The sequence below is a fragment of the Camelina sativa genome, chromosome 1 (assembly GCF_030686135.1).
Source record: "Camelina sativa cultivar CO46 ecotype springtype chromosome 1, ASM3068613v1".
Classification (NCBI taxonomy): domain Eukaryota; kingdom Viridiplantae; phylum Streptophyta; class Magnoliopsida; order Brassicales; family Brassicaceae; genus Camelina; species Camelina sativa.
The window spans coordinates 14,257,945-14,268,642 of record NC_141880.1 but is presented as its reverse complement, the minus strand read 5'-3'; the positions used below and the strand labels follow the sequence as shown (position 1 = coordinate 14,268,642).

General features: G+C 35.0%; 1 protein-coding gene across 5 annotated transcripts; it reads left to right on the top strand.

Annotated features, from left to right (window-relative positions):
- The first annotated feature begins 4,353 nt into the window (after positions 1 to 4,353).
- Positions 4,354 to 9,923, top strand: LOC104791613 (uncharacterized). 5 transcript variants are annotated; one of them, XM_010517540.3, is made up of 14 exons: positions 4,354 to 4,782; positions 5,375 to 5,486; positions 7,123 to 7,235; positions 7,332 to 7,454; positions 7,586 to 7,827; positions 7,936 to 8,011; positions 8,107 to 8,193; positions 8,293 to 8,373; positions 8,504 to 8,536; positions 8,707 to 8,760; positions 8,848 to 8,889; positions 9,309 to 9,387; positions 9,523 to 9,593; positions 9,694 to 9,923. In XM_010517540.3, the coding sequence occupies exons 1-14, from the start codon at positions 4,492 to 4,494 to the stop codon at positions 9,778 to 9,780; spliced, it is 1,491 nt and encodes a 496-aa protein (XP_010515842.2). In that variant the 5' UTR covers positions 4,354 to 4,491; the 3' UTR covers positions 9,781 to 9,923. The 5 variants fall into 5 exon arrangements, 4 of the variants coding, with proteins under 4 accessions (XP_010515842.2, XP_087314783.1, XP_087314788.1 ...); XR_015562020.1 differs by having other exon boundaries at positions 4,419 to 4,782; positions 7,641 to 7,827; XM_087458664.1 differs by having other exon boundaries at positions 4,466 to 4,782; positions 7,641 to 7,827.
- The last annotated feature ends 775 nt before the right edge of the window (positions 9,924 to 10,698 follow it).

Below are 10,698 nucleotides of genomic sequence, written 5' to 3'. Positions count from 1 at the left end.
ATCTTGTAATTTGGTTCGGCTGAGCAGAACTCTCCTTCCCCGATAACAACATCATCTTCTAAACACCAATCCAGAAGTTGACACCTAGTTAAAATTTTGCTACCATTACTAGCCTCCGATGGAGAAAAATCATCAGACAGTTCAAATAATAATAAAGTTAATACAAACACATCATTCAAATTGGCCTTATCATGCAATTTGGCACTCAACCGTCCTACGGCCGGACAAACCGGGGACCGGCTCAAGGACGCTACGATGAATGCAACCGCCTGCGACTCGTCTGAGGTTCCACCAATGAAATAGGTCCCTCAGCCGGTTCACCGGCGATGCCTTTCCGCTGCGTACTTCCCTTAGGCTTTTCAACCCTTGGTACGTATGCGGCGTTGTGCTGGACCGGACTAGGCCATGTACCATTCCACTTGTCCGAATATATGAAAATACTTCTTATTATTACTTAAGTAAAATATTACATTCAAAACAAAATACTTAAGTAAAACGGTTGTATCCATTTCGAAGAAAACATGTTAAAGGCTTAGGATTTTTGCAAAACAGCATGAAAACAGCCTAGTCGGTTCCCTAGCTGCCAAAGCTCTAAACCCACTGATATATGGTGTTTTTATCGGTTTTGAGTCTTTTTTCTCTCTTATTTTATACTTTTTATTGAGTCAAAGTGTGTTTTTGGAGTCTTTTAGTTCCTTATCGAGTCTTTATAGGTTTTAGGATACTTTGGAGGAAAATGAAGGAAAATTGAGCTATTTTGGATGCAAACAAGCATATGAGATGGATATTGGTTCATGTGAAAACCTGCCTACCAATTGACCCCGCTTGGCTAAGTAACGAAGTCTAACTCGACATGATTCACGTTAAAAACTGTCTGGCTAAGAAACATAGTCTGAATCGGTAAGTTTCACGTCAAAACCCGCCTGCCGGAAAAATCCGCATGGCTGAGAAATGTCTTAACTAGGCCGTTACTCTTTTTTACGTTATTTGGAGAACTCTATATATATCTTTTATTTGCTGAGAGAAAAACCCTAAGTTTTATTCTATGCTTTCTTTCTGCAACTTGAGAATTTTTGTAAGCCACTCTTTTGGGATTCTAGAGATTCATCCTCATTGACAATTTGGAGAGGATATCGAAACCCTTTCTTCATCTATGATTTTTATTTTCTCTTTTCCTATGTGTGAGTAGTTCTCCAATTAGGTTTTAGGGTTCCAATTAGGAGATTCAATGAATTGTTGTTTGGAGTTCTTAATCCTTAGGTTCTTTGATTCACATGATCTTAATGCTAGAATAGGACTGATCACCTTGTTTTAGACTCTAGGTCTTTCTATGCATCAAAAGTGTTAGATAGAATGCCTGAATGAGTGTGAATTGAGCAATGTATTTCTAGCCTGCGAAATTTGATGTTAGGACGCATTGTGAACATAATGAACTTGATTGTAATGCAAATTTGGCTAGGAAGTTGCAAATGAAAGTTTAGCAAACTAATAGTCAAGTTTAGTTTCTAATACCTTGAAATAGGATTAGTCTATTCTTGTGTTCATGTTCTAGAACGGTTCTTAATTATTGAATTCCATATTACATTTTCTCATTAGTTATTGATCTCTGAAATACCCTACGACCCAATGTTTTAAGCTTATAAGTTAATCGATTTTAATTCTCTGCATTTTTATTTACAAACTTGAAAACCAAACAAATAAAGATTCGTCTGCTTTAGCTATTTACGACTCTCGCAAATCTTTAGTGTACCATTGGTCCTTGTGGATTCGATCCCGTATATACTGCCTTGCGGTTAATTGTATCGGCTAATTACTCCAGCAATCAAGTTGGGACCGTTTTCGGGGACCAATTGCGTTACCTAGAGATTTATGATTAGTTTATAGTCAAGAGTATTTTTATTTACAGTTGGTAACTAAAGCTTTTTCTCTCTTTTTGGTTTTCTCAGGTGTATGACCCGCAGTGCAGGCTCTTCACACCTAGAACAATACCATGAGGACTTGGGAAAGTTTGAAAAAGAAAATAGGAGAAAGAAAAGACTTGCTGAAATGGCTGATGGTTTAGCTGGTCGAAATGTTGGAAATGTGGATGATGAACATCATGAAGATGAATATCATGGAGAGTTTGAGGATCCCCCTCCTGCTGGGAATGTTAATCCTCTGCTGGTGGAGAGGCTGCCCGTGCAACTACGCAAAGAGAAGCGGTGGGCCGCAAAGCTGCCCGTTTAGCTGCTTTTAATCAAAGGCCAGCAAATGTTCGACAAACTTTGAGGGAACATGATGCTCCCAACGCTGAGATATACCGCGGAGGTGTCCAACATCCTCCAATAGCCAGAAATGATTTTGAGATCATACCAGCATTGTTAGCTCTTATGAAGTAAAATCAGTTTCATGGTCTACCGTCAGAGAACCTAGTTTACCATTTGGAGTACTTTCAAGATATATGCGGTACAAAAAGAATGAATGGGGTGCCTGATGATGTGTTGTCAATTGTAGGTTGTTCTCATTTTCTCTAAGTGATAAAGCTTATCACTTGTTTAAGTCTTTGAAAGGAGATAATATTCGAACATGGGATGAGTATAAGACTGCTTTCTTGCTGCAGTATTTCACCCATGCAAGGATTACTCTTCTCAGTAAACAAAATTTTTTAACGATCGTACTAATCCAGCTATGGATTAATTGTAGCAGTAGTTAAGGACATTGTTGTGCTAGAATAACGAATTAAGCCTAGATAAGGTATGTCTAAACTAATATGGGTATGTAAATATATATATATATATATATACCCACATAAAGAGTCATGTGTTATGTGAGAGTACACTCACACATCTAAGTTAAACAGGAAATATAGGATGGACGAGAAAAAAAAAGAAAAAAAACAAATATCTTTTACTGCCAGAACAACTATAACGTAACATCTATAAACCAGTTTTTGGTTAAGAATGTCGATCGACACCGTTAAACTGGTTAGGTGCAGTTTGATTTCTAATTATTCGGTTTAGAACAATTTAGTTGGAAAGCCTAGAATTCATTTTTTTTACGCGAAAACTAGATGCTTTAGTGTTTAGTTAACTTTTTTGGTTTCCGGAGAATGAGATAAAAAAAAAAAAATATGTGAATTTCTTATTTTTTGCTTTTTTTACCTATCACACACATTTTGCATCATCAATGTTGAACCATCACACATATTTTGTCTAGTTAAACTATCACACACATAAAACTCTCTAAAATAGAGAGTCTCTCTCAAAAACCCTAGATCTACAAGCGCCGCCATCGGGAGTCTGTTCGCCTCTCCGCCGGCTGAGGCTTTGCCGGCGGTGTGAGAGGGCTAAGTTCTTCTTCTCCTTTGCTTTTATTTTATAGTTTTAGTAATAAGGTGTCTCGATCTCTTCATCTCCAGCCACACGAAGGAGTGGTTCAGTTGTTGTGACTGACCCTTTGGAAAGAGATCTCAGCTCGGTTCCTCTATGGGAGATTGGTGGCGGTACGAAGCTGCTCCAGGCGGCATTCTAAGCAGCTTCAGGGTGTCGGATCTGGGTTCTTGCGTCGTGCCCTCCTGATATCCCTAACCCTTCTGCCGGAGATCCTAGCTGACCGGATTTAATGGTTGAGTCGGGTTTTAGAGTCTACCGGTTGTTGGGGAAGTCTTCTATGTGTGTTGGTGGCCGAGATTTGAGGACTCCTTCAAAGCCGGCGTTCGAGAGCTTCCTAGACTTCCGGTTTCAGTCCGGCCAAGAAGTGAGACAACAAGGCTGTTGAGATGTGGCCGATCCGGAAATGCACAGAGAAGCCTATGTTTCATGCTGGTTTGATTCGCGTCTCTTGGTCGGGTCATTCAGATGTATTGTCCGCTTTTGGCTTAGGACCAGAACAATGAAAGCCGGAGAAACCAAGTTTATCTGATGTTGCGCCTCTGGGTGTTGATGTTATTGGGACAAGTTCTACTCACCGATCATGAGGTTTTAATAGCTTGGAATTGATCTGTTCTTCAATATAGATTTTGGTCTTCTTTGTCTTAGTAATTGTTTTCATGTCATAGGGTTTATTTAGGTGGTTTAAGAGATGATCATACACCGAGTCGTGGTGTGTTATCTATTTCGTTGTGATTAAACAATGCAATGTTTCTCGGTTAGATAGCGTTGGATCCGCCTAGTGATTCAAGATGATACTAGATCGATTCATTGCATTTAGTCCACTTCGTTTGAGGAAAATGTTATGTACCTTGATTTGAATGTATTGATTTAAATAATGAATAATTGATATTGAACTAAAAAAAAAAAAAAAAAAAAAAAACTATCACACACATTTTCGGACCATCTCTCAATTCAATTGCAAACTCTACGATAAAAATACCTTGAAACAATAATGGTGATAAAAGATAAAAAACATCAGTTACCCTATTTTATTTATTAAAGTTTTTTTTTGCAGAGACAATGCCCACAGGCATCCCACTATGAAGTATTATTATATGATTAACAAAAGCTAATATTATATATGAATTTTGTCGCGTGTATAGAAGATATTGACATATATCATATGCATTATTGCATTATTGCTGCAAGAGAATTAAAAGTGAGCTTGGGAGAAGAGAGAGGAGGAAGGGGCGGAGAGATGGTGGAATATAGACTTGGAGAGCTTAGACACATGCTGATGACGGTGTTCCTGTCGGGATTCGCTGGTTACTTGGTGAGGCCGGTGATGACTGACGTCACTGTCGCCGCAGTTTGCTCCGGCATAAATGATTCATGTTCTCTAGCCGTTTATCTCACCGGAGTACAACAAGTGGTAATAAACTCTACTTATATAGTATTATAGTATATAACAATTGGGGTCTTTTTGGTTTGGTTAATGACTGTTTAGTCTTTTGGTAAGTACAAATGCTTCCAGAAAATTTCTGTGTCTTCAAAATTTATAGTTTAGCCTTCAAAATTCAAGAATGGACATGTAAATCGCATTTGCTGTCTATTAAACTGAAGTTAATTTGAGATTTTACTACAATAATTAGTTGTAATTTGAGACTGTCATATATGATGGCATCATTTGATTATTTTTGGGACATGATATATATTGTACCCCAAAAAACAAAAACTAAAGCTTAGAAAGGTTCTTGCGATGAAATATGATAAATATTTTCATAATTTGTGGTCGTCCATATATATTGAATTTCAAGTAGTTTTTTTCTCATTTTAATATAAAACTGATAAACTCACTGAATTTTCTAATAAAATAAGTATTTGTGAATTTATTTAACTTTTTTTCCCAAATATATTTTCAAGTTGTTTTTGCTTCTAAATTGTGAGAATCTTAAATTAGTTAAACTAGTTATGTAAACTCTTTTTTCCTGTCGATGATTATGGCAACAAACAAAAAAAAAAAGACTGTAGGAATAGGGACAGTGGTCATGATGCCAGTGATCGGAAATCTATCCGACAGATATGGAATCAAAGCGTTGCTCACTCTTCCCATGTGCCTCTCTATTCTTCCTCCAGGTTCCTCTCTTTTTCGTTCTTTTCTCTTCCCATGTGCCAATGTTTTTACTATTTTTTCTGTGCATGACATAAAAATCAAATCCCGAAAACCGATTTGAAAAATCCGGTTCCAAAACCAGAACCCGAATAGTCAGAAAATTATAACGGATTCTAAATATTTGTATCCAAATTATAAAATTATACGATCGAACCAAAAACAATACCCAAAAATCTGAAATAAAACTATATATCCAAAAATAATAGTTATATTTCATTACAAGTATCTAACAAAAAATACCAAAATAATTAAAATATCAAAATAACCAAAAAACATTAGTTATATTTGTCAATATTATACTTTTTGCAAATTTTAACAAAATTTTATTAAAATTGAACACTCTTTTAGTTTCTTTTTCTTTGTGAAAAACGATCCAAACCGCACACCTACTCAAACCGAATAATCATAAAATCCAAACAGATAATAAAATTCCCACCAACTTATTTGAAAATGAAAATATCCAAAATGAATTTGATCCCAAATCTAACCTCCCTTTGTTAATTTTTTCTTTGACAATTTTAATTTTAAAATTTATAAGTTTTATTATTCTATTTTTTTCTCGGATTCTAAAAACGGAAAATAAAATATTTCGTTTGAAGCCAAACATAAATTCTCTCTCTTCTATATATATATATATTCATATTATAGAGTTAAAGTTTCCAAAACTAGTCATGCAAAACCACTTATGAGCCCTGGAAAAAAATCCAAAACCCGAATAATAAGGTTTTAAAACCGAACCAAATAGTTATAAAACCCGAATAAATAGTATTTATTTACCTACCTGAATTACCCAAACTAAACTCCAATCTAATAAAAAATCAAAGAACAAATCCAGAAACCCGAAATAAAATTATATATCAGAAAATATTATTTATATTTAATTATTTTTATATCCAAAAATACCAAATACCAGAAAAAAAAAAAACTGAAATAACCCCAATATCAGAAATTTATTTAGTTACACTTATATCTGCTCAATATAAACATTTTTTTGAAAATTTTATTAAAATTGAACAAAAATAAAATTCTTCTCAAAATAGATCCGAAACTGATTTAAACAGTAAACCCAATATTCCAATCCGAATGAATAAAAAAAATTCTACACAAATTATCCAAATCCGAAAAATCCAAATCCAGTCAGTAATCCGAATGTCCCAGGCCTATGTCTTAGACCAATGATAAAGAATAAAATAAATCAAGATGCCTAAAATTATTTATTTGTTTATTTGATCGCGATACCTCACAAAGTCCACAAAGAATAGTGCCAACGTAGAAAATGATTAGTCGCTTCCCACGGATATCTCGTTTTCTCTGTCTATCTTTTTCTGAAATTAATCTTGAAAATTCTGTATCCGAAATTATTTAGATACTTCTATCTTATTCCTAAAAAGATTGAATCCGGAACACAAAAGCACCATCCTATTATTATATACTACCAGTCTACTACTAAGCCACAATCTTTTAGTTATTATTAATATTGATTATACTGATTCAGTGATTCTTATCATTATTATTGACGTTCAGAGTTATTGCACATAATGGCACTTTGTCACTATTAGGCTTATTTAGCTACTGAATGTACGTAGTAACCTTTTGCAGCGATATTAGGGTATAGAAGGGATATAAATTTTTTCTACGCATTTTATATTACCAAGACTCTATTTGATATGGTCTGCCGAGGTACTGTTGACTGTCTCGCTCAAGCCTATGTGGTACTCTTTCTCACTATGATCTAATTATATGACATTTTGGTCTTTATAATAATAAATTTACAACATTTTATGAGGTCATTTTGTTTATTTTTTCAGGCCAAAAATGTTCATGGAAAAAAGAGAATATCAATGTTTGGAGTTTTTGCTGGTGTCAAAACAATATCTGGGGTTTTTGCAACATTCTCAGCTCGTTTTCTACCTATAGCATCGACTTTTCAGGTATCGTATCATCATACATTAATCATTATACATACCAACAAACAAAATGAAGAAATTGCGAGACGAACTCTAAGATGTGCTTATAAAAAAAAACCTCAAAAGATGATCAAAACATATTTATAATTGATTAGGTTTCAGCTATATCATTATTCGTTGGTTTGGTGTACATGAGAGTTTTCCTCACAGAGAGGTTACACGACGAAGATAACGACAATTCTGATGATGGTGGTAGTAATAATCAACAAAAAGTTCATGATGATGGTGATCTAAGGATGTTAGCAGAGCCGATTCTAAAAGACGCACCAACTAAATCACATGTCTTCAACGCTAAGTATTCTTCTTTGAAAGATATGGCCAGCTTTATAAAAAAAAGGTATGTTCCATATATACACAATTTACAAAGTATCCATAGTTTAATCTGCGTGTATATATGTAACTTATATATAACCCTAAATGGTTGATATGGTTTTTTATAAAACAGTCCCATACTCGTTCAAACATTGGTGGTTACATTTTTTGCTACCTTATCACAAAGTGGAATGCAGTCTGCTTTCATGGTTTCTCTCGTCTCCACACTTTTACATTCGTATATTTGTTTCTGAAGAAAGCTCTTGATTAACACAAAAATGTATTGACTGATTTTAAATGACAGTATTTTATGAAAGCTCGTTTTGGGTTCAACAAAAATGACTTTGCTGAGCTCTTTCTACTGGATAACATCATTGGCTCCACCTCCCAGGTATATTGTGTAAACGATCTGTAGTTAATTTTTTGTAGCACTATTAGTTAACTATATATTGTTTGATATATATTTATGCTGCTCACTTTACTTTCTCAGCTGTTTATATTGCCAATATTGGTTTCTGCCATTGGAGAACGTTGGGTGTTATCAACAGGGCTTCTTATGGATTTTTTAAACGTAAACACTTAAGAAAACTAATTTCTTCATTTTACTCCATCTAATCTATGACATTCAAAATCAGTTGATGTCCTCATGATATATATATGAATACACAACTAAGAAATTTGGTTATGTGCTTGTCATGCAGGCCGCTATTCTCAGTGTTGCGTGGTCACCATGGGTGAGTTCACTGAGAATTCTTTACAAAGAAATCTATATTTTGAAACCCTCTATAATTAAAGTATATTAACTATAGCTCTTATATGGAGATTTTTGGTCGAAGAGTAATTAAACCTGTAAAGGACTACAAATTTAATACGATTGTTTTTTTTGTTCGAACGATATATATAGATTCCTTATGCCACGACCCTGCTTGTACCCGGAGCCATGTTCGTGATGCCATCGGTAAGACTTTATCGTGTCATGGTCTCTTGGAGCTTTTTTTTTTTTACTTATTATTGCTTACAGTACATATTTTGAATTTGCATATAGGTTTGTGGTATTGCCTCAAGACAAGTTGGATCCGGTGAACAGGTAAAACTATAAAACTGGAAAACGTTTTCAAAGAAATGGTAGATAATAAATGGGGGTTAAGAGTATGAGTCCCTGTATGGTTAATCCCATACTGAAGTGAAATTAATCCAGCCCCAAATTAGTATGGTTAACCCGACCCAGAAGGCCAGAACTATAGTGTGGCCAATCATATCCCATATGAGGAATATAACGAGATCTTTGCGAGATAAACTGTTAGTACAAACAATTATTACTTGACGGAATGTTAGAAATCTCATGTATATGTACCTTTTTTTTTTAACGATTAACATACTCAATACACACAAGATTAATTACTATATCTAACATCTTTTTTATTTAGTACGTACCGCTCAAATTTTTAATTAAAGAGGGATGATAGTGTTTTGATATCTGGCTTCCATCTCAAATTCTCAATGCAGGGGAAGGTCCAAGGATGCATAGCCGGGGTAAAGTCCCTGGCTGGAGTTATAGCTCCGTGTGTATTTAGTCCATTGACAGGTACGTGCATGAGAACACATTAAAATGAACTTTGAACTTCTTTCATTACTATCTTTTATATAACGTTATTTATTACCGAGATTGAAAAAAGTTCTATAGCTTTTAACAGATAAAATAATTTTGGTTTGTATATAGCATTGTTTCTTTCCGAAAATGCACCGTTCTATTTCCCTGGATTCAGCCTTCTATGTATCGCCTTCTCCTTGGTATTTTTTTTTTACATCTGCGACTATATCAATTATTACAACTATATGTTGATTGTTGTTATACTCGTTATAATGATTAACATTGCTTTATTTTCCACAGATGATTGGATTCTTTCAGAGTCTTCTGTTAAAAGATCTTCCTTCTCCATTAGTGAATAAAGCAACCAGCAAGGTAGCAACACATTAAATGGGGAAGCTTCACAAGAGATACCTCAAGATGCAAATGCAACTTGAATCTTGAACAAATTTACTTCAAAATTTCACTTGTAACGAACTCGGAGCTAGACATTGTTAAAAACCACTTAGTTTTCTTAAACTGGCGGTTCAAAATTTACTAGGGTCAAGCAAACAACGTTTGATCGATGTCGATAGTTGGAGCGCCTCAGTTTTGTCAATGCAAATGTGGGCAAATGGAATTAGTTTGCCACTTGCATGCGGCTAGTAGTAACAAAATTGAGGCTCCATACCTATTTCATCACGCTTGCTGCTAATTTCTAGGAAAACAGAGGACATATTTTACTGGGTTTCTCATTCATATACACCAACACGTATCTTGATGATCGGGTCTTAGAAATATTGACCTTGGGGTCATTTACCATTGGACAGGAGGTGAAGCTAGATTAAAATTTAACTTTGATACGTCTGAGCTTAAGGCGATTTTAGCTGTTATCTTTATCCATTCGCAGAATAAAGTTGGTAATGCAATGCTCTCATCTCTCATTGTTGGTTGTTCCTAGTCCTCTAGAGTGGTTTAGTTGTTGGCATTTTGACCTTGGGAGGAATGGCTTGCGTGCTCCCGTTCTTCTTTTGGATGAAGAGTTCCTTCTCGTCTTTTTCCTTAGTTTTAAGACCGATGTTCTGAGATTGGCCTTCGGCTGTGTTGGCGTTCTCCAGGAACCCTGATTCTCCCCATACCTACTAGTGAAACATATTCAAAACCAAAAATCTTAGTCTCGATCACAAAAGTAAAGAACAACAACAAATTTAAAAAGCAAATTCGACTTACACATCTGTTTGTTGGAAATTTATCCTTTGCTTAAAAAGGAACAAATGACTTGGGAGGAAGAAGATGTTGAAGAGTAAGAAGAGAAGAAGTTGTATTTGT